Genomic DNA, 27,784 nt, shown 5'->3' on the forward strand with positions numbered 1-27,784 from the left:
GACATTAAGAGATATAAAGAGATATTTAGTCACTTTACTGGATAAATTGTGAACGCATGTACAAGTACTGCATAGGATTTGTATTACTAATGAATATCCTTATGAAATGTTGCATACTTACAGCTAATGTTTAAACTTAAATCATAGGCGCAATGAGTTTGCATATGCACACATAACCTTGACTGAATTAGCCACAACAGCATTAGCTTGGGTCGAAACAGGAAGATGTTCAATAAGGCAAATCATTGCAAATTGTTTTGAAACTGAAAACTAAAATGAGCGTTTCTTATTTTGACAAATGCTTGTAGTCCCTCCCTTGTCAGTCCTTTTTCTTCCGTTTGATGCTTAATGAACACAATCCAGTTCTAACATGGACAGGTACTGTTTCACTAGTGTTAATAAAAACCCACTAAGTGTGTGTCCGTTTTTCCGACTGTCCATCTGACCATTTCCGTCTGTCTGACTGAGCCAGCAAGTGGATCTCTCCAAAGCGCACACGCTCCTAAACTCTCTCTGTCCGTCCACTCCCTTCCCGCCTGTCTCGTTGGACACCAGCGGTATGAGGGTGGTGCCCCCTGCTGCCCAAAGCACTTTAGCTTTTGGGTGGCCACCCGTCAATAGGAGATTGAAAACCCCAACACCCTCGCTGGTCCAACGGACAGTAAGAGAGGAGGGGATGGAGGGAGCAGCTGGGAAAAAGAGAGAGAGAAAGAGGGAGGATTAAAGGTCAAAGTATTTTGAAAATGTATAGTAGATAGAATTCCTTGAATGTAACATATACTTAAAAAATTATACTGTTCGATAGGTTATTCATAACCTATAAGAAAGTGCATACGACCAGTTACAGTCTTAAAACAGTTGGCGTACTGCTAAATAACATTTAAATGAAGTCTATATTAACAATGTTCACATTACATGAATGTAGACTAGAGAGAGACAGGTACCGATAAGAATGTTTCTCCACCGTCTCTCGATGGGCTCCTCCAACGAACAGTGCTCCACTCGGCACACCACTCCTCCTGCGCTCTCCTTTTCTTCATTTGTTCCCCCCTTCCTCAGAGTGGCATTGGCACGGTAGGTACTGGGACCGCTCAGCAGGGGCCCCCAGATTTCTCCTCCTTCTATCACCTCTTCCTCTCGGTCATCCACCTCTCCTTCTCTCAGACGGAGCCAGGTGACTGAGATGCCTGGAGGGTAGAACCCAGTCATGTCACAGCCCAATGTCAAATGTTGACCAGGGAAGGAGGCAGAGCTGATGATCTCGGACACATTGGGCCTCTTTATGAAACCTGCAAGAAACAAGATGTAATTGAAGATGAGTGGAATACATTTAATCATGACCAATGTTCCCTCAAAAAAGATTCCGCACTGAGCAAATTTCAGGTCTGTTGAGCGCAAAATTGAACGTTCTGTGCAACTTCCAGCACACGTTTACTGTGACCACTGAGGCTGTACCTGCATTAAATTACAGTTTTAACAGTGGCCATGTAGGCTACTGTGGCAATTTGATCATAATGTACGTCTAACCAGTGTGGCCTACCATCAATAACAAAGGAATAAATGCATCCCATAACATTTTAACATGGAAATAGCTGTTCTATCATTCAGCCTACAGTAGCAGCCAATGTGTGGTGTTCAATTTAGGCCTGTATTCAATGAGACTTTTGAAAAAAACATGCAGGGGTTGACATTAACTTGTTTATCCACTTGTCCTTCAGACAAGGAGGCGACTGAAAATGTTGTGTTTATTGGAAGAAACCACTTTACAAAATAAAATGCATTATTATTCTGATACCATTATTACAGAGAATCAGACAAATGATGCTACCCTCTGCCTATTGGCTACTTAGCTTATTCAAGACCGCCTCAAAATACAACAGTACCCCATTAAGACAAAGCTTTTCAAAGATGTTTGATGTTGCCAGCAGCACTGTTACAGTCACCAACGCTCTGGATAACATGAAAACTGCCTAACCAGCTCCGCTAGAAGTAAAATGGTTAGAGTGCGGTTGTTCTCTCATTATGTGTCTGGAAGAAGCTAGCCAATGATAGCCCATTAGCTTGGGTGCTTGACTGTCGTTGTGAGGTCAGAGCTCGGAACAACCCTAATTATTGGCCTGAGCGCTCGAGTGTGCTCTGAATGCGAAAGGCTCTGAATTTACGAACGGACAATCTGACAGCACAGTTGCAGTCACCAACGCTCTGGATAACAAAGCAGCCTAACCAGCTCTGCTAGGGTGGGTACTGTTCAGTGAGCTGTTCTCTCTCTCTCTCTTAGATGTCTGAAAGTAGCTGGCAAGTTAGTACAGAACACACGGATCAACCCTTATAGAGATGAATGGGGCTCAGGCTTAAGAGGGTGTGAACAATGCTGAATGGCGCCAATGGCGCCGACAGAGATGGTCACCTCGCTTCAGGTCCTTAGGAAACTATGCAGTAATTTGTTTTTTTTATGCATTATTTCTTACATTGTTAGCCCGGAAAATATCAAGTATTATTACATACAGCCGGGAAGAACTATTGAATATAAAAGCGGACCCTTTGGACATGGGATCTTATCCTAGAGGCCGATCAAAACAACGTGGTCGCCGCAGGAGAGGCAGACGGAGCGGCCTACTGGTCAGATTTAGAAGGCGAGCACACCATCCACAGGTTCTGAGCCTATTACTCGCCAATGTCCAATCCCTAGACAACAAGGAGGACAGAATTAGGGCATGAGTTGCCTTTCAGAGATTGTAACATTCTCTGTTTCACAGAAACATGGCTCTCTCGGGATATGTTGTCAGAGTCGGTACAGCCACCCGGTTTCTTCACGCATCGCGCCGACGGAAACAAACAACTCTCTGGAAAGAAGAAGGGTGGGGGTGTATGCCTTATGATTAACGACTCATGGTGTGATCATAACAACATACAGGAGTTCACCTGAACTAGAATTCATTACAATCACATGCCGATCGCATTATCTAACAAGAGAATTCTCTTAGATTATAGTCACAGCCATGTATATCCCCCCCGACCAATCGGATTCCACGTTTCAAGTAGCCTCAGACAAAATTGATGTATTCGTGGACTCGGTGAGCGAGTTTATTAGCAAGTGCATCGGTGATGTTGTACCTACTGTGACTATTAAAACCTTCCCTAACCAAAAACTGTGGATTGATGGCAGCATTCGTGCAAAACTGAAAGCGCGTACCACTGATTTTAATCATGGCAAGGAGACTGGAAACATGACCGAATACAAAGAGTGTAGCTATTCCCTCCACAAGGCAATCAAACAAGCAAAGCATCAGTATAGAGACAAAGTAGAGTCTCAATTCAACGGCTCAAACACGAGACGTACAGTTGAAGTCGGAAGTTTACATAAACAAGTTTTTATGACTCCAACCTAAGTGTTTCAACCACTCCACAAATGTCTTGTTAACAAATTATAGTTTTGGCAAGTCGGTTAGGACATCTACTTTGTGCATGACACAAGTCATTTTTCCAACAATTATTTACAGACTATTTCACTTATAATCACTGTATCACAATTCCAGCGGGACAGAAGTGTACATACACTAAGTTGACTGTGCCTTTAAACAGCTTGGAAAATTACAGAAAATGATGTCATGGCTTTAGAAGCTTCTGATAGGCTAATTGACATCATTTGAGGCAATTGGAGGTGTACCTGTGGATGTATTTCAAGGCCTACCTTCAAACTCAGTGCCTCTTTGCTTGACATCATGGGAAAAATCAAAAGAAATCAGCAGAACCTCAGAAAAACAATTGTAGACCTCCACAAGTCTGGTTCATCCTTGGGAGCAATTTCCAAACACCTGAAGGTACCATGTTCATCTGTACAAAGAATAGTACGCAAGTATAAACACCATGGGACCACGCAGCAGTCATAACGCTCAGGAAGGAGATGCGTTCTGTCTCCTAGAGATGAACGTACTTTGGTGCAAAAAGTGCAAATCAATCCCAGAACAACAGCAAAGGACCTTTGAAGATGCTGGAGGAAACAGGTACAAAAGTATCTATATCCACAGTAAAACGGGTCCTATATCGGCATAACCTGAAAAGGCCACTCAGCAAGGAAGAAGCCACTGCTCCAAAACTGCCATAAAAAAGCCAGACTGCGGCTTGCAACTGCACATGGGGACAAAGATCGTACTTTCTGAAGAAATGTCCTCTGGTCTGATGAAACAAAAATAGAACTGTTTGCCCATAATGACCATCGTTATGTTTGGAGGAAAAAGGGGTAGACTTGCAAGCCGAAAAACACCATCCCAACCGTGAAACACGGGGGCGCAGCATCATGTTGTGGGGGTGTTTTGCTGCAGGAGGGACTGGTGCACTTCACATAATAGATGGCATCATGAGGTAAGGAAAATGATGTGGATATATTGAAGCAACATCTCAAGACATCAGTCAGGAAGTTAAAGCTTGGTCACAAATGGGTCTTTCAAATGGACAATGACCCCAAACATACTTCCAAAGCTGTGGAAAAATGGCTTAAGGACAACAAAGTCAAGGTATTGGAGTGGCCATCACAAAGCCCTGATCTCAATTCTATAGAACATTTGTGGGCAGAACTGAAAAAGTGTGTGCGAGCTCAGAGGCCTACAAACCTGACTCAGTTACACCAGCTCTGTCAGGAGGAATGGGCCAAAATTCACCCAACTTACTGTGGGAAGCTTGTGGAAGGCTACCAGAAACGTTTGACCCAAGTTAAACAATTTTAAAGGCAATGCTACCAAACACTAATTGAGTGTATGTAAACTTCTGACCCACTGGGAATGTGATGAAAGAAATAAAAGCTGAAATAAATCATTCTCTCTACTAATATTCTGACATTTCACATTCTTAAAATAAAGTGGTGATCCTAACTGACCTAAGACAGGGAATTTTTACTCAGATTAAATGTAAAGGAATTGTGAAAAACTGAGTTTAAATGTATTTGGCTAAGGTGTATGTAAACTTCCGACTTCAACTGTATGTGGCAGGGTCTACAGTCAATCCCGGATTACAAAAAGAAAACCAGCCCTGTCGTGGACATCGAGGTCTTGCTCCCAGACAAATTAAACAACTTATTTTCTCGCTTTGAGGACAATACAGTGCCACCAACACAGCCCGCTACCAAAGCCTGTGGGCTCTCCTTTACCGTGGCCAACGTGAGTAAAATATTTAAACATGTTAACCCTCGCAAGGCTGCCGGCCCAGACGGCATCCCTAGCAGTGTCCTTAGAGCATGCGCCCTCCAGCTGGCTGGTGTGTTTACGGACATATTCAATATATCCCAGTCTGCTCTGTCCACATGCTTCAAGATGGCCACCATTGTTCCTGTTCACAAGAAAGCTAAAGTAACGGAACTAAATGACTATCACCCCATAGCACTCACTTCTGTCATCACGAAGTGCTATGAGAGACTAGTCAAGGATCATATCACCTCCACCCTACCTGATACCCTAGACCCAATCCAATTTGCTTATCGCCCCAATAGGTCCACAGACGACGCAATCGCCATAACACTGCACACTGCCCTATCCCGCCTGGAGAAGAGGAATACCCATGTAAGAATGCTGTTCATTGACTACAGCTCAGCATTTAACACCATAGTACCCTCCAAACTCATCATTACCCTGGGTCTCGACCCCGCCCTGTGCAACTGAGTCCTGGACTTTCTGACAGGCCTCCCCTAGGTGGTGTGGGTAGGAAACAACATCTCCACCCCGCTGATCCTCAACACTGGGGCCCCACAAGGGTGCGTTCTCAGCCCTCTCCTGTACTCCCTGGCCAAGCACGCCTCCAACTCAATCATCAAGTTTGCAGACGACACTACAGTGGTAGGCTTGATTATCAACAACAACAAGATGGCCTACAGAGAGGAGGTGAGGGCCCTCGGAGTGTGGTGTCAGGAAAATAACCTCTCACTCAACGTCAACAAAACAAAGGAGATGATCATGGACTTCATTTAACAGCAGAGGGAGCACCCCCCATCCACATCAACGGGACAGTAGTGGAGAAGGTGGAACGTTTTAAGTTCCTCGGCATACACATCACGGACAAACTGAAATGGTCCACCCACACAGGCAGCGTGGTGAAGAAGGTGCAACAGCTGAAGAAATGTGGCTTGTCACCTAAAACCTTCAAACTTTTACAGATGCACAATCGAGAGCATCCTGTCAGGCTGTATCACCGCCTGGTACGGAAACTGCTCCGCCCACAACCGCAAGGATCTCCATAGGATAGTGCGGTCTGCACAACGTATCACCGGGGGCAAACTACCTGCCTTCCAGGACACCTACAGCACCCGATGTCATAGGAAGGCCAAAAAGATCATCAAGGACAACAACCACCCGAGCCACTGCCTGTTCACCCCGCTATCATACAGAAGGCGAGGTCAGTACAGGTGCATCAAAGCTGGGACCGAGAGACTGAAAAACAGCTTCTATCTCAAGGCTCAATACTGTAAACAGCCATCACTAACAGAGTGGCTGCTGCCAACATACAGACTCAAATCTTTTGGCACTTTAATACATTATAACCAAGATGGCGTAGCAGTCAGACATATTTGTCGTGTCCCATGTATATATCTTTTATATATTTTTTCTTCGCATATCTTTTTAGATTTTTCTAAACCTCAACATCAAAATACTCTCCTGCAACCCGCCTCACCCAATGTGGTGTGTATCTGCTTTTTTCTAAAGTATTTTTCTTTACTTCTGAATCGGAACCCCCAACAGCAGCTAGCCAGCTAACTAACCAGCTAACTTGCTAGTAGTCAGCTAACCACTGCTAGCGGTCATCAGCTAACGTTTAGCTCGGAAAACCCTCGCCAGTTTGCACAATGCGATTCAAACCAGAGCATACTGGACCTATTTTCTCTCTATATCCCCGATTCCTACCGCAAGCTCTGAAGCTTTTCACCTGGATCGTCGCAGCTAGATAGCCAGGAGTAGACACTCGGATTGCAGCTAACGTCTCTGTCCCGAAGCAAGCACCAATTAGCCTGGAGCTAGCCCATGCTAGGCCCATCTCCCGACTAGCTGAAGGGGCCTATCAGCCACTCCTGGGCTACAATACCTATACCTTGACCCCTTTTACTGCCGGTACAAAGCCCCGCCGATCCTTCACGACTGGACTACCCACGTAATCTGCCCGAGGGGGTTATTCAACTGGCCCCTCCGTCGCGATGTCAACTGAATGCCCATCTGCAAGCCTGCTAGCTGCGGCCCGCTAGCTGTCTAGAGCATATCGGACTGTTAGCTGAATTTTTGGGCCACTATACCTATTTTGCCAATTGGACTGGACCCCTTTACCACACGGAACCCTACTAATCCATCACAACTGATGAAGAAGCTCCACACGAGGAGGCTTTAACAGACATCTTCCGTCGCGACGTCCCTTTAAGGCCCTTCTGCTAGCTTGCTAGCCTCAGCAACTTAGCTGTCTGAATCGCCGTGTCTCCAGCCAGATTCACTACTCACTGGGCCCCTATGATCACTCGGCTACGCATGCCTCTACCTAATGTCAATATGTCTTGTCCATTGCTGTTCTGGTTAGTGATTGTCTTATTTCACTGTATAGCCTCCAGTCCCGCTCAATATGCCTTAGCCAACCCTTTAGTTCCACCCCCCACACACGCGGTGACATCACCTGGTTTAAATGATGTTTCTAGAGACAATATCTCTCTCACCATCACTCAATGCCTAGGTTTACCTCCACTGTATTCACATCCTACCATATCTTTGTCTGTACATTATGCCTTGAATCTATTCTATCGCACCCAGAAACCTGCTCCTTTTACACTCTGTTCCAAACGTACTAGACAACCAATTGTTATTGCCTTTAGCCGTACCCTTATTCTACTCCTCCTCTGTTCCTCTGGTGACAGAGGTTAATCCAGGCCCTGCAGTGCCTAGCTCCACTCCTATTCCCCAGGTGCTCTCATTTGTTGACTTCAATAACAGTAAAAGCCTTGGTTTCATGCATTTTAACATTAGAAGCCTCCTCCCTAAGTTTGTTTTATTCACTGCTTTAGCACACTCTGCCAACCCGGATGTCCTAGCCATGTCTGAATCCTGGCTTAGGAAGACCACCAAAAACCCTGAAATTTCCATACCTAACTATAACATTTTCCGACAAGATAGAACTGCCAAAGGGGGGCGGAGTTGTAATCTACTGCAGAGATAGCCTGCAAAGTTCTGTCATACTATCCAGGTCTGTAACGAAACAATTCGAGCTTCTACTTCTAAAAATCCACCTTTCCAGAAACAAGTCTCTCACCATTGCCACTTGCTATAGACCACCCTCTGCCCCCAGCTGTGCCCTGGACACCATATGTGAATTGATTGCCCCCCATCTATCTTCAAAGCTCGTGCTGCTAGGAGACCTAAACTGGGACATGCTTAACACCCCGGCAATCCTACAATCTAAGCTTGATGCCGTCAATCTCACACAAATTATCAATGAACCCACCAGGTACAACCCCAAATTCGTAAACACGGGCACCCTCATAGATATCATCCTAACCAACTTGCCCTCCAAATACACCTCTGCTGTTTTCAATCAAGATCTCAGCGATCACTGCCTCATTGCCTGCATCCGTAATGTGTCTGCGGTCAAACGACCACCCCTCATCACTGTCAAACACTCCCTAAAACACTTCAGCGAGCAGGCCTTTCTAATCGACCTGGCCCGGGTATCCTGGAAGGATATTGACCTCATCCCGTCAGTAGAGGATGCCTGGTGATTCTTTAAAAGTGCCTTCCTCACCATCTTAAATAAACGTGCCACTTTCAAAAAAATTTGAACCAGGAACAGATATTGCTCTTGTTTGTCTCTAGACCTGACTGCCCTTGACCAGCACAAAAACATCCTGTGGTGTTCTGCATTAGCATCGAATAGCCCCCGTGATATGCAACTTTTCAGGGAAGTTAGGAACCAATATACACAGGCAGTTAGGAAAGCTAAGGCTAGGTTTTTCAAGCAGAAATTTGCATCCTGTAGCACAAACTCCAAAAAGTTCTGGGACACTGTAAAGTCCATGAAGAATAAGAGCACCTCATCCCAGCTGCCCACTGTACCGAGGATAGGAACCACTGTCACCACCGATAAATCCACTGTAATTGAGAATTTCAATAAGCATTTTTCCATGGCTGTCTATGCCTTCCACCTGGCTACCCCTTCCCCGGTCAACAGCCCTGCACCCCCCACAGCAACTCGCCCAAGCCCCCCCATTTCTCCTTCACCCAAATCCAGATAGCTGATGTTCTGAAAGAGCTGCTAAATCTGGACCCCTACATATCAGCCGGGCTAGACAATCTGGACCCTATCTTTCTAAAATTATCTGCCGAAATTGTTGCAACCCCTATTACTAGCCTGTTCAACCTCTCTTTCGTATCGTCTGAGATTCCCAAAGATTGGAAAGCTGCCGTGGTCATCCCCCTCTTCAAAGGGGGAGACACTCTAGACCCAAACTGTTACAGACCTATGTCTATCTTACCCAGCCTTTCTAAGGCCTTCGAAAGCCAACTTAACAAACAGATCACCGACCATTTCGAATCCCACCGTACCTTCTCTGCTATTCAATCTGGTTTCAGAGCTGGTCATGGGTGCACCTCAGCCACGCTCAAGGTCCTAAACGATATCATAACCGCCATCGATAAGAGACATTACTGTGCAGCCGTATTCATCGACCTGGCCAAGGCTTTCGACTCTGTCAATCACCACATTCTTATTGGCAGACTCAACAGCATTGGTTTCTCAAATGATTGCCTCGCCTGGTTCACCAATACCTTCTCTGATAGAGTTCAGTGTGTCAAATCGGAGGGCCTGTTGTCCAGACCTCTGGCAGTCTCTATGGGGGTGCCACAGGGTTAAATTCTCGGGCCGACTCTCTTCTCTGTATACATCAATGATGTCGCTCTTGCTGCTGGTGATTCTCTGATTCACCTCTACGTCGACGACACCATTCTGTATACCTCTGGCCCTTCTTTGGACACTGTGTTAACTAACCTCCAGACGAGCTTCAATACCATACAACTCTCCTTCCATGGCCTCCAACTGCTCTTAAATGCAAATAAAACTAAATGCATGCTCTTCAACTGATCGTTGCCCGCACCTGCCCATATGTCAGCATCACTACTCTGGACGGTTGTGACTTAGAATATGTGGACAACTACAAATACCTAGGTGTCTGGTTAGACTGTAAACTCTCCTTCAGAATCTCTAATCCAAAATGAAATCTAGAATCGGATTCGTATTTCGCAACAAAGCATCCTTCACTCATGCTGCCAAACATATCCTTGTAAAACTGACTATCCTACCGATCCTCATCTTTGGCGATGTCATTTACAAAATAGCCTCCAACACTCTACAAACTGGATGCAGTCTATCACAGTGCCATCCGTTTTGTCACCAAAGCACCATATACTACCCAACACTGCGACCTGTACACTCTCGTTGGCTGGCCCTCGCTTCATACTCGTCGCCAAACCCACTGGCTCCAGCTCATCTACAAGTCTTTGCTAGGTTAACCTGTTAGGGCTAGGGGGCAGTATTTACACGGCCGGATAAAAAATGTACCCGATTTAATCTGGTTATTACTACTGCCCAGAAACTAGAATATGCATATAATTATTGGCTTTGGATAGAAAACACCCTAAAGTTTCTAAAACTGTTTGAATGGTGTCTGTGAGTATAACAGAACTCATATGGCAGGCAAAAACCTGAGAAGATTCCTTACAGGAAGTGGCCTGTCTGACAAGTTCTTGTTCTTCTTGACTCTCTTTATTGAAAACTGAGGATCTTTGCTGTAACGTGACACTTCCTACGGCTCCCATAGGCTCTCAGAACCCGGGAAAAAGCTGAATGATGTAATTCCAGCCCCTGGCTGAAAAACATTAGCGCCTTTGGTAAGTGGTCATTCAGAGGACAATGAGACTGAGGTGCGTGCACGAGGCGACCCCATGTTTTTATTTTCTCTCTGTACTAAAACACAGATTCCCGGTCGGAATATTATCGCTTTTTTACGAGAAAAATGGCATAAAAATTGATTTTAAACAGCGGTTTACATGCTTCGAAGTACGGTAATGGAATATTTAGAATTTTTTTGTCACGAAACGCGTCGGGTGCGTCACCCTTCTTTACCCTTTCGGATAGTGTCTTGAACGCACGAACAAAACGCCGCTATTTGGATATAACTATGGATTATTTTGAACCAAACCAACATTTGTTATTGAAGTAGAAGTCCTGGGAGTGCATTCTGACGAAGAACAGCAAAGGTAATAACATTTTTCTTATAGTAAATCTGACTTTGGTGAGGGCTAAACTTGGTGGGTGTCTAAATAGCTAGCCCTGTGATGCCGGGCTATCTACTTAGAATATTGCAAAATGTGCTTTCACCGAAAAGCTATTTTAAAATCGGACATAGCGAGTGCATAGAGGAGTTCTGTATCTATAATTCTTAAAATAATTGTTATGTTTTTTGTGAACGTTTATCGTGAGTAATTTAGTAAATTCACCGGAAGTTTGCGGGGGGTATGCTAGTTCTGAACGTCACATGCTAATGTAAAAAGCTGGTTTTTGATATAAATATGAACTTGATTGAACAAAACATGCATGTATTGTATAACATAATGTCCTAAGATTGTCATCTGATGAAGATCATCAAAGGTTAGTGCTGCATTTAGCTGTGGTTTGGGTTTATGTGACATTATATGCTAGCTTGAAAAATGGGTGTCTAATTATTTCTGGCTGGGTACTCTGCTGACATAATCTAATGTTTTGCTTTCGTTGTAAAGCCTTTTTGAAATCGGACAGTGTGGTTAGATTAACGAGAGTCTTGTCTTTAAAATGGTGTAAAATAGTCATATGTTTGAGAAATTGAAGTAATAGCATTTCTAAGGTATTTGAATAACGCGCCACGGGATTCCACTGGCTGTTACGTAGGTGGGACGAAATTGTCCCACTGGCCCTAGAGAAGTTAAGCCCCACCTTATTTCAGCTCACTGGTCACCATAGCAGCACCCACCAGTAGCACACGCTCCAGCAGGTATATCTCACTGGTCACCCCCAAAGCTAATTCCTCCTTTGGCCGCCTTTCCTTCCAGTTATTTGCTGCCAATGACTGGAACGAACTGCAAAAATCCCTGAAGCTGGAGACTCATATCTCCCTCACGAGCTTTAAGCACCAGCTGTCAGATCACTGCACCTGTGCATAGCCCATCTGTAAATAGCCCATCCAACTACCTCATCCCCATTCTGTATTTATTTATTTAGCTTGCTCCTTTGCACCCTAGTATCTCTACTTGCACATTCATCTTCTGCACATCTACCATTCCAGTGTTTAATTGCTATATGGTAATTAATTCGCCACCATGGCCTATTTATTGCCTTACCTCATTTGCACACACTGTATATAGACTTTAAAAAAAAATTCTACTGTATTATTGACTGTATGTTTGTTTATTCCATGTGTAACTCTATGTTGTTGTATGTGTCGAAATTCTTTGCTTTATCTTGGCCAGGTCGAAGTTGTAAGTGAGAACTTGTTCTCAACTAGCCTACCTGGTTAAAAGCCAATTCCTCCTTTGGCCGTCTCTCCTTCCAGTTCTCTGCTGCCAATGACTGGAATGAACTACAAAAATCTCTGAAACTAGAAACACTTATCTCCCTCACTAGCTTTAAGCACCAGCTGTCAGAGCAGCTCACAGATCACTGCACCTGTACATAGCCCATCTATAATTTAGCCCAAACAACTACCCCTTCCCCTACTGTATTTATTTATTTATTGTATTTATTTTGCTCCTTTGCACCCCATTATTTCTATTTCTACTTTGCACTTTCTTCTGCTACAAATCTACCATTCCAGTGTTTTTACTTGCTATATTGTATTTACTTTGCCACCATGGCCTTTTTTTGCCTTTACCTCCCTTATCTCACCTCATTTGCTCATATTGTATATAGACTTATTTTTCTACTGTATGATTGACTGTATGTTTGTTTTACTCCATGTGTAACTCTGTGTTGTTGTATGTTGTCGAACTGCTTTGCTTTATCTTGGCCAGGTCGCAATTGTAAATGAGAACTTGTTCTCAACTTGCCTACCTGGTTAAATAAAGGTGAAATAAAATAAATAAAAAATAAAGGTGAAATATTTCTTTTTTTAAATCTATTTTTATAAATGGATTTAATAAAAGGTATCACTAGTCACTTTAAATAATGGCACTTTAATAATGTCTACATAGCCTACATTACTCATCTCATATGATTATACTGTATTCTATACCATCTACTGCATCTTGCCTATGCCGCACGGCCATCGCTCATCCATATATTTATATGTACATATTCTTATTCATCCCTTTATATTTGTGTGTATAAGGTAGTTGTTGTGAATTTGTTAGATTACTTGTTAGATATTACTGCACTGTCGGAACTAGAAGCACAAGCATTTTGCTACACTCGCATTAACATCTACTAACCATTTGTAGTGACCAATAAAATTTATTTTGACAAAGGCCTCTCCAATAGTAGTACCAAAACATTGAAAGACGGTTCTCTCAAAAGTGAGTTTACAAGTTGATCAACTTTCAAAGCAGAATTACTTTCCCATTGTTTCCTCAAATGCAGTGTATGATATACCATTTTGTAGCTCTGAGTCTCTACTTTTATCCAATGTAAAAAACAGAAATTCAAATGTTGCTACATAAGACCGAATCCAGGTGATGAGTCACATATGGAAATGGTCTATTTGTATGGTCTAGCTGCCTACTGCAGCTTTGATTGTTTATGCCACCGGTCTGTGTAAACTTGTCTGGGCTGAGTAGTGTATCAATGCAATAGAATCCTACTCCGATGCGTTCTGCCGACAACAAAATCTCTTGCGTAGTTCGTTTTGTTTCGGTATGTTGCATTGAAAGTGGCTAAAATTGCACTGATTCGATCCCAATTGTCACAGTATAGGGAAACGTTGATAGTGTTAACAGGAAACACTCTAGAACAGTGTTCACCAACCTTTTCTGAGTCAAGATCACTTTGAGTCAAAATGCAAGCCAAGATCAGATTTTTTTTTTTACATGACTCAAAAAACGTAAGCCGATGCAACATTATCCAATTTTCGGAGAGGGAGAGAGAAACAGCTGCATGTGAGCTCTCACGTTTTTCAACATGTTTTTTACAAAAAGATAGATTTGGAGTTAGATCAACTTTGGTTTTTGGTAGGGACATATACAGGACACTACCCTCCACAGCATAACCTTCACTCCAGATCAAAACTTCAAACCTACAACCTAAGTTTGGACAAAATTACCTGGAAGGATTAATACTACCAAGCTACCATCTAACCTGGAACTGAGACAGACCAGACAGACCAGATACAATTTCAATTAGCACTGACGTGTGAAGTGAGAGGGCCTTTGAGCCCGACAAATGGCAGGCTACCCCACCCAAATCCAGAGGCCTTGAAGCCCCCTCCTGCCGTTCAGAGACCATCTAATGGCATTTTCTACAAGAAATCTGCCTCCAGAAAAAAGCTTCTCCCAAGTGGGTGTGACACCTACTCCCGTTGCCTGCTGCACTGCTGCTTGGATTCCACCTGGCGATCTGTTCACAGTCTGCCCTGGCCTGTCTCCCCCTGTCTGGTACAGGTACCCCCACCACACTCCACCCTCTCTCCCGAGCTTTCTCTCGCCTCCAACACACAGGCACTGTTAGGGTGACTCTGAACTTACAATGGCTAGCCCCAAGTCGTTATATTTCTTCTCTTGTGCATTTTGCTATTTGCCTCATGACTCCTGCATGCTTTGTTGACTATGAACTTTCTTGTTTACCCAACCGTGGGACAGACTGTTTGTTCCCACACTCGGGACTCTGACTCTCTATTGGTTACACAAACTCTTGGCCTCCCATCCTATTCTAACCACCTCTCACCGGCTTTGTATACATGTTGCCTGATGAAATTGCTGTATAATATGATCTTGTTTCCATCTAATGCACATTCAAATGTCATAAATCAGCACTGCAGAGCTCTCCCTGTCCTCTGCCGTGCCTTGATTGTATTACTGTTGATGATATCTGGAAATGTGCATGTACACCCTGGGCCATCTACTGTTACTAGCCCCAATTTTGACTTGTGCTCTGATATCTGTTTCACTGATTTCTGCTCTATTTTGTGAAGTGCACCAGTCCCTCCTGCAGCAAAGCACCCCCACAACATGATGCTGCCACCCCTGTGCTTCACGGTTGGGATGGTGTTCTTCGGCTTGCAAGACGCGACCCTTTTTCCTCCAAACATAACCATGGTCATTATGACCAAACAGTTCTATTTTTGTTTCCATCGGACATTTCATCTGACATTTCTCCAAAAAGTACGATCTTTGTCCCCATGTGCAGTTGCAAACCGTAGTCCAGCTTTTTTATGGCGGTTTAGGAGCAGTGGCTTATTCCTTGCAGAGCGGCCTTTAAGATTAATGTCGATATAGGACTCGTTTTACTGTGGATATAGATACTTTTGTGCCTGTTTCCTCCAGCATCTTCACAAGGTCCTTTGCTGTTGTTCTGGGATTGATTTGCACTTTTCGCACCAAAGTACGTTCATCTCTATGATACAGAACGCGTCTCCTTCCTAAGCGGTATGACGGCTGCGTGGTCCCATTGTGTTTATACTTGCGTACTATTTGTATAGATGAACATGGTACCTTCAGGCATTTGGAAATTGCACCCAAGGATGAACCAGAGTGGAGGTGGATTTTCTTCTGAGGTCTCGGCTGATTTCTTTTCATTTTCCCATGATGTCAAGCAAAGAGGCACTGAGTTTGAAGGTAGGCCTTGAAATACATCCACAGGTACACCTCCAGTTGACTCAAATTATGTAAATTAGCCTATCAGAAGCTTCTAAATCCATGACATCATTTTCTGGAATTTTCCAAGCTGTTTAAAGGCACAGTCAACATAGTGTATGTGAACTTCTGACCCACTAGAATTGTGATACAGTGAATTATAAGTGAAATAATCTGTCTGTAAACAATTGTTGGAAAAATGACTTGTGTCATGCACAAAGTAGATGTTCTAACCGACTTGCCAAAACTGTAGTTTGTAAACAAGACATTTGTGGAGTGGTTGAAAAATTAGTTTTAATGACTCCAACCTAAGTGTATGTAAACTTCTGGCTTCAACTGTAGTTGCGGAGAGTCCCTGTAAACCTAGATTCAGAACATTCAGGTGAGAAAAAAACATCACCTAGATAGGCCAGTCGTGTGAGAAACCCGTCATCATGCAAGCAGTCAGACAAGTGAAAAGGATGGTCAGTAAAGAAAACTTTAAGCTCATCTCTCAATTTAAAAAAAAGTGTCAATACTTTGCCTCTTGATAACCAGCGCACTTCTGTATGTTGTAAAAGCGTTACATGGTCGCTGCCCATATCATTCCATAGTGCAGAAAATACACAAGTAATTGTTTCAAAACATCTCCTGCCATGTCACTGATGCGTCATGAAACAGTGTTGTTTGATGAAGATATTGTCTGTATAGTTTTTTGGGCCTTTTCCCCCAGCATTGTCCCAGCCATATCCACGGCAGTAGGAAGAATTAAGACCTCCGCAATAGTATGAGTCTTGCCAGTCCTAGCCACTCGGTAGCTCATCATACAAAACGCATCTAGCCCTTCTTATTAATGGTATCTGTTGCTTTTACACATGTCTTACTACTCGAAAGTAGTCTTAATTCTCGCTCAAACAACTCCTGTGGCTTATTTTTCAAATTGGCATGTTTTATTTCTAAATGTCTGCGCAAGAGTGAAGGTTTCATCGAGTTGTGAGATAGTACTTTTGCACATATAACACACTCTGGCTGAGGAAAGGCACTACTCCCAATATAAGTGATCCCCAAATCAATGTAGTTCTAATAACATTTGCACCTCTTCGATGGTCCAACGTCCCTGTCTGTTGTTTGGTGCTTTCCCGGGTAAGGGGGTAGTAGCTCTTTGGCTGCATCAGATTCACAACTGTCAGTGTCTATGCTAGCTAGGCTGACAACAAATGTAGAATTACTGATGCTAGTATTGGATGTGCTCGTGGAAGCAGAACAACTTGTGTCGTCAACAGGTGCAGTTGTAGTACTGCTGGTAGTAGCAATACTACCAGTAGAGCTGGTATGTGTCTCTATGGACGCGGGCCTTACTTCTTTTTAACCATTTATCCATTTTCGACAAACGGAATGAGCAGAAGCTACGTTTAGCTATATACGGACCGTTAGTGGAATTCCCGCGAGAGTGTAACGGTTAATGTGATTGGATGTTAATTATTTGACTAGGCTACCTGTATTTCACATTGTGTTTTTTTTCGCTGAACACTAGGTGTGTAACGGTTGTCGTCTGGAATGGAGGACCAAAACGCAGCAGGAATGTGGATGCTCATCTTATCATTTATTTTAAATGAAGAGACCACCAAAAACAACAAAACAAAGAACACACAAACAACAAAACAGTCTTGTAAGGCTCACACAGGCAAAACAAGAAACAATCTCCCACAACACCAAACCAAACAATTACCCATATATAGGACTCTCAATCAGAGGCAACGAGAAAGCACCTGCCTCCAATTGAGAGTCCAACCCCACATCAACCTAAACATTAAATACAACAAACCAGAAAGAACATAGAAATACAAAACATAGAACATAGACCAAAACCCGGAAATAATAAATCAAACACCCTACTACATAAATCACCACCCCGAACCACATAAACAAAATACCCTCTGCCACGTCCTGACCAAACTACAATAACAAATAACCCTTATACTGGTCAGGACGTGACAAGGTGGTTAAAATGTTATTTTTAGCAGTGAAACGAGGCTACTCAGGCGAGAAAGAAACCTCACCCAAATGTATAGCCCCATTGGAAAATATAATATATATTTTTTTTTAAATGTGAATCACATTTTTATTTGGCGTACCCCCGACAGCATTCCCCAGTTTGGGAATACCCGCGGTAGACCATTCCATTATTGTGGGCTGGCTAAGGAGTATTGGTGTCTCTGAGGGGTCTTTGGCCTGGTTTGCTAACTACCTTTCTCAAAGAGTGCAGTGTATAATGTCAGAACATCTGCTGTCTCAGCCACTGCCTGTCACCAAGGGTGTACCCCAAGGCTCGATCCTAGGCCCCACGCTCTTCTCAATTTACATCAACAACATAGCTCAGCCAGTAGTAAGCTCTCTCTCATCCGTTTATATGCAGATGATACAGTCTTATACTCAGCTGGCCCTCCCCGGATTTTGTGTTAAATTCTCCACAACAAAGCTTTCTTAGTGTCCAACAAGCTTTCTCTGCCCTTAACCTTGTTCTGAACACCTCCAAAACAAAGGTCACGCAGCACTCATTCAGACTGGTCTTAATTCCTCATTATACAGGTGTGATTACTACCTCTGAGGGTTTAAAGCTTGAGGTAGTCACCTCATACAAGTACTTGGGAGTATGGCTAGATGGTACACTGTCCTTCTCTCAGCACATATCAAAGCAGCAGGCTAAAGATAAATCTAGACTTGGTTTCCTCTATCGTAATTGCTCCTCTTTCACCCAAGCTGCCAAACGAATCCTGATTCAGATGACCATCCTACCCATGCTAGATTACGGAGTCGTAATTTATAGATCAGCAGGTAAAGGTGCTCTCGAACGGCTAGATGTTCTTTACCATTCGGCCATAAGATTTGCCACCAATGCTCCTTATAGGACACATCACTGCACTCCATACTCTTCTGTAAACTGGTCATCTCTGTATACCCGTCGCAAGACCCACTGGTTGATGCTTATTTTCAAAACCCTCTTAGGACTCACTCCCCACTATCTGACATATCTACTGCAGCCCTCATCCTCCACATACAACACCCGTTCTGCCAGTCACATTCTGTTAAAAGGTTCCCAAAGCACACACATCCCTGGGTCGCTCGTCTTTTCAGTTCGCTGCAACTAGCGACTGGAACGAGCTGCAGCAAACACTCAAACTTGACAGTTTTATCTCTTCATTCAAAGACTCAATCATGGACACTCTTACTGACAGTTGTGGCTGCTTTGCGTGATGTATTGTTGTCTCTACCTTCTTGCCCTTTGTGCTGTTGTCTGTGCCCAATAATGTTTGTACCATGATTTGTGCTGCTACCATGTTAAGTGCTGCCATGTTGTGTTGCTGCCATGTTGTTTTCATGTTGTGTTGCTATCATACTGTGTTGTCATGTGTTGCTGCCATTCTATATTGACATCTTAGGTATCTCTTTATGTAGTTTTGTGTTGTCTCTCGTTGTGATGTGTGTTTTGTCCTATATTTTGATTAAATTATTATTTTTAATCCCAGCCCCCGTCCCTGCAGGAGGCCTTTTGCCTTTTGGTAGGTCGTCATTGTAAATAACTGACTTGCCTAGCTAAATGAGGTCAAATAAAATGCACCTTTGGCAGCGATTACAGCCTTGAGTCTTCTTGGATTTGATGCTACAAGCTTGGCACACCTGTATTTGGGGAGTTTCTCCCATTCTTCTCTGCAGATTCTCTCAAGCTCTGTCAGGTTGGATGGGGAGTGTCTGTACACAGCTATTTTCAGGTCTCTCCAGAGATGTTTGATCGGGTTCAAGGACATTCAGAGACTTATCCCGAAGCCACTTCTGTGTTTTCTTGGCTGTGTGCTTAGGGTTGCTGTCCTTTTGGAAGGTGAACCTTCATCCCAGTCTGAGGTCCTGAGCGCTCTGGAGCAGGTTTTCATAAAGGATCTCTCTGTACTATGCTCCATTCATTTTTCTCTCAATCCTGACTAGTCTCCCAGTCCCTGCCGCTGAAAAACATCCCAACAGCATGATGCTGCCACCACCATGCTTAACCGTAGGGATGGTGCCAGGTTTCCTCCAGATGTGACTCTTGGCATTCAGGCCAAAGAGTTTCATCAGACCAGAGAATCTTGTTTCTCATGGTCTGAGAGTCCTTTAGGTGCCTTTTGGCAATGTGCCTTTTACTGAGCAGTGGCTTCCGTCTGGCCACTTTACCATAAAAGGCCTGATTGGTGGAGTGCTGCAGAGAAGGTTGTCCTTCTGGAAGGTTCTCCCATCTCCACAGAGGAACTCAGGATCTCTCTAAGAGTGACCATCGGGTTCTTGGCCACCTCCCTGACCAAGGCCCTTCTCCCCTGATTGCTCAGGAAGGTGCATTATCACTAGCTCTAGGAAGATTCTTGGTGGTTCCCAACTTCTTCCATTTAAAAATGCTGGAGGCCACTGTGTTCTTGGGGACCTTTATTGCTGCAGACATTTTTTGGTAGCCTTCCCCAAATATGTGCCTCGACACAATTCTGTCTTGGAGCTCTACAGACAATTCCTTTGACCTCATGGCTTGGTTTTTGATCTGATGTGCACTGTCAACTGTGGGACCTTTTATAGAGAGGTGTGTGCCTTTCCAAATCATGTCCAATCAATTGAATTTACCACAGGTACACTCCAATCAAGTTGTAGAAACATCTCAAGGATGATCAATGGAAACAGGATGCACCTGAGCTCAATTTCGAGTCTCATAGCAAAGGGTCTGAATACTTATATAAGTAAGGTATTTCTGTTTTCTATTTGTAATAAATTTGCAAACATTTCTAAAAACCTGTTTTCGCTTTGTCATTATTAGGTATTGTGTGTAGATTGATGAGGAAAATTGCTTATTTTATACATTTCAGAATCCAAAATTTGGAAATAGTCAAGGGTTCTGAATACTTTCCGAATGCACTGTATATGATCACACCGGTAATAGATCCGTTGTTGTATTACTTGTGAAGCACAGCTGAGTGAGCATACATTTCAAAAATTAGCTTTTTATTTTTATTTATTTACTGGGTAACTTTCACTTGAGTCATTTTCTATTAAGGCATCTTTACTTTTACTCAAGTATGAAAATTGAGTACTTTTTCCACCACAGCGTGCATGTTGATTTTGTCCCTCCACACAAGATGCGATCAGGACACGTAGGTTGAATTATCAAAACAAACTCTGAACTAACTAAACTCACCAAAAAAGGAAACGTCCTCTCACTGTCAACTGCGTTTATTTTCAGCAAACTTAACATGTGTAAATATTTGTATTAACATAACAAGATTCAACAACTGATACATAAACTGAATAAGTTCCACAGACATGTGACTAACAGAAATTGAATAATACTTCCCTAAACAAAGGGGGGGGGGGGTCAAAATCAAAAGTAGCAGTCAGTATCTGGTGTGGCCACCAGTTGCATTACGTACTGCAGTGCATCTCCTCCTCATGGACTGCAACAGATTTTCCAGTTCTTGCTGTGAGATGTTACCCCACTCTTCCACCAAGGCACCTGCAAGTTCCTGGACATTTCTGGGGGGAATGGCCCTGGCCCTAGCCCTAAATCCAACAGGTCCCAGACATGCTCAATGGAATTGAGATCCGGGCTCTTCGCTGGCCATGGCAGAACACTGAACGAGTAGTATGGCTGGTGGCATTGTCATGCTGGAGGGTCATGTCAGGATGAGCCTGCAGGAAGGGTACCACATGAGGGAGGAGGATGTCTTCCCTGTAACGCACAGCGTTGAGATTGCCTGTAATGACAACAAGCTCAGTCCGATGATGCTGTGACACACTGCCCCAGACCATGACGGATCCTCCACCTTCAAATCAATCCCGCTCCAGAGTGCTGGCCTCGGTGTAACACTCATTCCTTTGACGATAAATGCGAATCTGACCATCACGCCTGGTGAGACAAAACTGCGATTCGTCAGTGAAGAGCACTTTTTGCCAGTCCTGTCTGGTCCAGCGACGGTGGGTTTGTGCCCATAGGCGACGTTGCTGGTGATGTCTGGTGAGGACCTGCCTTACAACAGGCCTACAAGCCCTCACTCAGTCCAGCCTCTCTCAGCCTACTGCAGACAGTCTGAGCACTGATGGAGGGATTGTGCGTTCCTGGTGTATCTCGGGCAGTTGTTGTTGCCATCCTGTACCTGTCCCGCAGGTGTGATGTTCGGATGTACCGATCCTGTGCAGGTGTTGTTACACGCGATCTGCCACTGCGAGGACGATCAGCTGTCCATCCTGTCTCCCTGTAGCATTGTCTTAAGCGTCTCACAGTACGGACATTGAAATGTATTGCCCTGGCCACATCTGCAGTCCTCATGCCTCCTTGCAGCATGCCTAAGGCATGTTCACTCAGATGAGCAGGGACCCTGGGCATTTTTCTTTTGGTGTTTTTCAGAGTCAGTAAAAAGGCCTCTTTAGTGTCCTAAACTTTCATAAATGTGACCTTAATTGTCTACCGTCTAAGCTGTTAGTGTCTTAACGACTGTTCCACAGGTGCATGTTCATTAATTGTTTATTGTTCATTGAACAAGCATGGGAAACAGTGAAGATTTTACAATGAAGATCTGTGAAGTTATTTGGATTTTTGCTAATTATCTTTGAAAGATAGGGTCCTGAAAAAGGAACGTTTCTTTTTTTGCTGAGTTTATATTAATTTGGGGAAAGGTCGAAACGTGTAACTGACCACAATGCTCGCATTACGTTTGCGAGCATTGGAAAATGTATGTACACATACATGTTATTCAATCATTTAATCCAAACTGCTTGCGTGTGTAAACGAGCATCTGCATAGCCAGGTGCTAAAATAGAACTTGGTTCTATTTTGAAGCTTGACGCGCTTCAAGTCCTGCCTCTCCCATCTCCTTATTGGTTTTTAGGAGCATATACCCACGTGGGTGATTGACAGATGAACTGAGGTCCACACTCCAGTCCAGTTACTAGCGGTAATGCACCTTAAAGTTGATTGCCAACCGCCATAAAAAAATCCAAAGAAGAAGACGACTGAAGGAGGAGAGATTACTAGAAACAAACTTGGTTTACCCTTTCACCTGTGAATTAATTGTCAGAGTAGAGGACCTTGTGCATTTCAGGTAAAATAAGAACCCAATGTTTACATCCCAGGACAAATTAGCTAGCAACAGCAAGCTTGCTAGCTAAATTGCCATGTATGTCAACAAATTAATATATTTGGTTCAGAGTTCGTTTTGATATTTCAACCTGCATGTCCTGATCGCGTCTGGTGTGAATGGACAAAATCAAAATGCGCGCTAGCAGTTTGGATGAAATGATTGAATAACATGCATGTGTACATTTATTTTGCAATGCTCGTGGGTGTGGTCAGCATGTTACTGCTGCAGTACTTGTTGTAGCGCTGAGAGGAAATAGGAAGAAAGCGCATTTTATGGCTTATAAAAGTGTTGAATTCCAATTAAAAACTGCATCTCTTTGCTGTATTCGTTGACAGTCTCTCTAGTCATGGTTTTAAATGATTTGAAATCTCACAGTATCAACTTTGCTGTAGCTTTCTTTTATGCCTGCTACCTTACTGCAGACAGGTCATCTGAGCCATCCGATTGGTCAGCGGTAGGCCTGTAGTGCAGTTGATTTGCTCTCTGGGCCTGCTGGGAAGGTAGAGTTCATACCTTCAGACAAATGAAATGGTTCAAAATGGCAACAGCTCACCTACCCGGTGCTGCAGTGCAGCTGAATTGGGTGCACCTACCACCAACAGCCCGAGAGAAAAAAAAAAGAAAATAGGAACACAAGGTTTTATCGTAGTTTTTTTTTTTTTTTTACAGGAATGTTCGCAGATTGACTAGGAATGCCTAGTGACCACAGCTCTAGAAAGTTGAGTGAATTGCAATCTCATGCTTCCCCTCTGTGGGCTGATAGGTCTATTTCTGGGTGGCAGTCCAAGGGAGCTGCGCAACAGTTTAGAGGGAACATTGGTCATTCCTCACACCTATTTATGTTACATTTATGAAACTTCTGTGGAAAAAGACACTAAATATGTCAATACTCCTGCCCCTCCTCCCTTAAAGGGGTAGTTGACCCAAATTATGAAATTATGTATTTGTTTCCTTAGCCTAAAAGCAGTCTGTGGACTCGTAGGTAAATAAAACCAAAGCTTGGATTGCAGTCTCTCCTTTTCCATAAACTATATTTAAGGTAAGTTAACAAATAATACACCTTTAACCCTCACAAACACCACCTTCCTCTCACCTCGGGTCTCGCGGGTGACGGGGTGCTTGAGGGCGATGTGATGGACGCTCACCCACACCTTGGTGCCGCCGTGCTCCAGCTCGGCGCGGGGCAGCTTGCACTGGCTCATGGCCGAGAAGAAGCCCTGGGTGTCGGGCCGTGGGGCAGACAGGGCCTGGGAAGCCACGGGGCTCAGTTCGCCCCCCTGGCAGAACCAACGGAAGGTGATGATGTCTGGATGGAAGCACGAGGCCTGGGTGGTCAGGGTGACCACACCTGGAGGAGAGAGTGGAAAGAGACATGCAGCGAATAGACTTGTGTGGGTCAGTTGGTAACAGTGCAGCACTGGCAGAGCCAAGGTTGTGTGTTTAATTACCACAGGAATCAAAAAACAAAACAAAAATTCACGGACTGTATTGTAAGTCGTTTTGGATAAAAATGTCTGCTATATTATACAAGACTGTTAAATACGCGATTCGTCAAGTTGAAATGGAATTGACTCCAATCCTGATATTGTCACAATTCCGTAAGGCAGGAGGAAAAGGCAGAGTCAAACGCAGGAGACGTTGTCCAGTTGTGCCGTAGAACGGTATATTTATTTCACCCAAAAAACCACTCGGCGTAACAAAAGGGCATAGGGTGTGCCCAGAGACCACACGGGAACACAGTTAACCCCGAGAAAACAAAGATACGCACGGGGCGCAGCCCGGCAAATATAACATTCCTCTAGCGAGAATCCGCTGGGGAAAAATGTGCAAAAAACACAAAACGTTCACAGACCTGCCCGCTGACGAATAAACAATCCCGCACAAAACACAAACCACAAGGAAGAAACTAAATACCCCCCCTACTAATTACAGAAACGGAAACAGGTGCGGACTTAAACAGACAAAACACAACGAACACAGAACATAGATCGGTGGCAGCTAGTAGACCGGCGACGGCGACCGCCGAGCGCCGCCCGGCCGAGGAGGGGCACCATTTTCTGTGGATACTGTGACAGATATGCAGTGTACTTTCATTTGTATTTAAAATGAACTTGAGTTCATCTTACCGGAGTCATCACCTGCCTCTGTGAGCTGAATCTCTGAGACCTTGGGGGGAGCTGAAGAAAAGTAAGACAGGACAGGACAAGTCATTTTAAAGTATTTTTTCCACCTTTGTGTTACAATCTGAAATTAAAATGTATGAAATTTAGATTTTTTTTTAAATCTCCGGCCTACAAACAATACCCCATAATGTCAAAGTGGAATTATGTTTCTTAGAAAAAAATTGAAGTTGAGGAGTAAAAATGTGCTTAACAAGTCACATAATAAGTTGCATGGACTCACGCTCTACAATAATAGTGTTTAGCATGATTTTTGAATGGCTACCTCATCTCTGTACCCAACACATACAGATCATTTTAAGGTCCCACAGTTGAGCAGTGAATTTCAAAGACAGATTCAAAGACAGATTTGAGCATGGTGAAGTTATTAATTACACTTTGGATGGTATATCAATACACACAGTCACTGCAAAGATACAGGCGTCCTTCCTACCTTAGCTGCCGGAGAGTAAGGAAACCGCTCAGGGATTTCACCATGAGGCCAATGGTGACATTAAAACAGTTACAGTTTAATGGCTGTGATAGGAGAAAACTGAGGATGGATCAACAACATTATAGTTACTCCACAATACCAACTTAAATGACTGAAGGAAAAGAATGAAGCCTGTACAGAATAAAAATATTCCAAAACGTGCATCCTATTTGCAATAAGGCACTAAAGTAAAACTGCAAAAAAATGTGCCAAAGAAATTAACTTTATGTCCTGAATACAAAAGATTAATTTGGGGCAAATCCAACACAACATCATATTTTCAAGCATGCTGGTGGCTGCATCATGTTATGGGTATACTTATCATCGACAAGAACTAGGGTTTTTGGGGGGGATAAAAATAAATGGAATAGAGCTAAGCACAGGAAAAATCCTAGAGGAAAACCTGGTTCAGTGTGCTTTCCAACAGACACTGAGACACTTCAGACACTTCAGCAGGACAATAACCTAAAACACAAGGCCAAATATAATGGAGTTGCTTACCAAGAAAGACAACATTGAATGTTCCTGAGTGGCTTAGTTACAGTTTTGACTTAAATCAGCTTGAAAATCTATGGCAAGATTTGAAAATGGCTTTCTAGCAATGATCAATGACCAACTTGAGAGAGCCTGAAGAATTTAAAAATAATAATATGCAAATATTGTACAATCCGGGAGTGGAAAGCTCTTAGAGACTTACCCAGAAAGACTCACAGCTGTAATCACTGCCAAAGGTGATTTTAATATGTAAATTAGGTATTTCTCTATTAATCAATTTTCAAAAATATATACATTTTTTTTCACTTTGTCATTATGGGGCATTGTATGTAGATGGGTGTCATTTTTATTTTATTTAATCCATTTTGAATTCAGGCTATAATGTGGAATGTGGAATAAGTCAAGGGGTATGAATACTTTCTGAAGGCACTGTACACTGAGACAGAAGGAAGAGAAAAAATAAAAGACAGTGTTTCTGTAAAAGAGACAGGGATGTATTCAATTCCATTTTCATTTAAAAAAAAATCCTGAATTGAAGCAAATTGACACCAACCCTGGTGCGAGAGCTGTCCCTTACCCAATATGGTGAACTTGTCTGACACCCTCTCCACCACAACCTTGTCTTTCCCCACATAAGACACCTGGCACTTGAACACTGCCCCCTTGTGGATGGAGATCAGGGGGATGAAGGAGAGCGAGGACAGCAGTCGCTGCTTGCTGCTGTCCCCCGTCGAGTGCAGCGGGCCCTGGGTGTGCAGCTTGTAATAGCCCACGTCGCCACCAGGGAGCAGCAGGGGACCCTTCTCCGAGACTGGGGAGGTGAGAGTGAGACCGTAGGGTAGAAGCATGGTGCTTAGTTGGTTACGGAGAAAGTTAGTGTTGTTAGCATACGCTTTGAATGTGGGACGGGATTCTGGTCATTTGATGTTCGACAATATTTGTTAGTAGAATTATGTAATGAAAAAGACAAAAGGCAGCGAGTTACTTAAGATAATGTACTGCACAAAAGCAAAATGCTAAATAAATGACAAAATAAAGTAATACTTCACTTAATTAAAAGTCCTTGTATAATTACTTGTATAATACTTTAGAACTTGTATGAGCCTTTATGGTGCTTACTGTTGTCTCTCTATGTAGGACATTTTAAACTGGCTGAAAATTCTATACAAATTCTGTCAGTTATTCAGTCAGGATCATTATGAGATGATAATAAGACATAATACATGCTTATGCCATGTCTTACAATACCTTCTAACTGTATTATAATGTTTTATACCTGTAGACTGTAATTAAAGTGTTACCAAAAGAGACATTGTGGGCTGGCTCTATGTGTATATACACAACACAATATGCATTTGGACAGTGAAGCATTTTCAATTTGTCTCTATACTCCAGCATTTTGGATTTGAAATCAAATGTTTCATATGAGGCAACAGTACATAGTGTCACAATTAATTTGAATATATTTTCATACATATCCGTTTTACCATTTTAAAATGAAAGCACTTATTTTATGCATCTACCCCCAAATGCTAAACTTTTGACTACTTAATATACATTGGAGTATTGTCACATAAAAACATGTAACTTCACTGTCCAAATACATATGTTGTAGAGTGTATATAATGCTATAATGCTTTATAATAGTATAATGCTTTATAACATATTATAATCATGAATGGGCCT

The 27,784-nt window shown here is 43.2% G+C and overlaps 1 protein-coding gene across 7 annotated transcripts in view; it reads right to left on the minus strand.

Annotated features, from left to right (window-relative positions):
* The window catches only part of si:ch211-180a12.2 (uncharacterized), a 67,637-nt gene that overhangs the window by 13,031 nt on the left and 26,822 nt on the right, over positions 1-27,784 (minus strand). For 3 of the 7 annotated variants that reach the window (XM_014159295.3, XM_014159290.3, XM_014159289.3), the window contains 5 exons: positions 26,676-27,011; positions 25,078-25,128; positions 24,045-24,299; positions 945-1,289; positions 411-689 (listed from right to left, as the gene is read on the minus strand). In XM_014159295.3, the coding sequence (XP_014014770.3) occupies positions 411-689; positions 945-1,289; positions 24,045-24,299; positions 25,078-25,128; positions 26,676-27,011 (1,266 nt within the window). The remainder of the gene's footprint in view (positions 1-410; positions 690-944; positions 1,290-24,044; positions 24,300-25,077; positions 25,129-26,675; positions 27,012-27,784) is intronic. The other 4 variants (XM_014159294.3, XM_014159293.3, XM_014159292.3 and 1 more) reach the window with 3 other exon arrangements.

Source organism: Salmo salar, chromosome 19 (genome assembly GCF_965601325.2).
Source record: "Salmo salar chromosome 19, fSalSal1, whole genome shotgun sequence".
Lineage (NCBI taxonomy): Eukaryota > Metazoa > Chordata > Actinopteri > Salmoniformes > Salmonidae > Salmo > Salmo salar.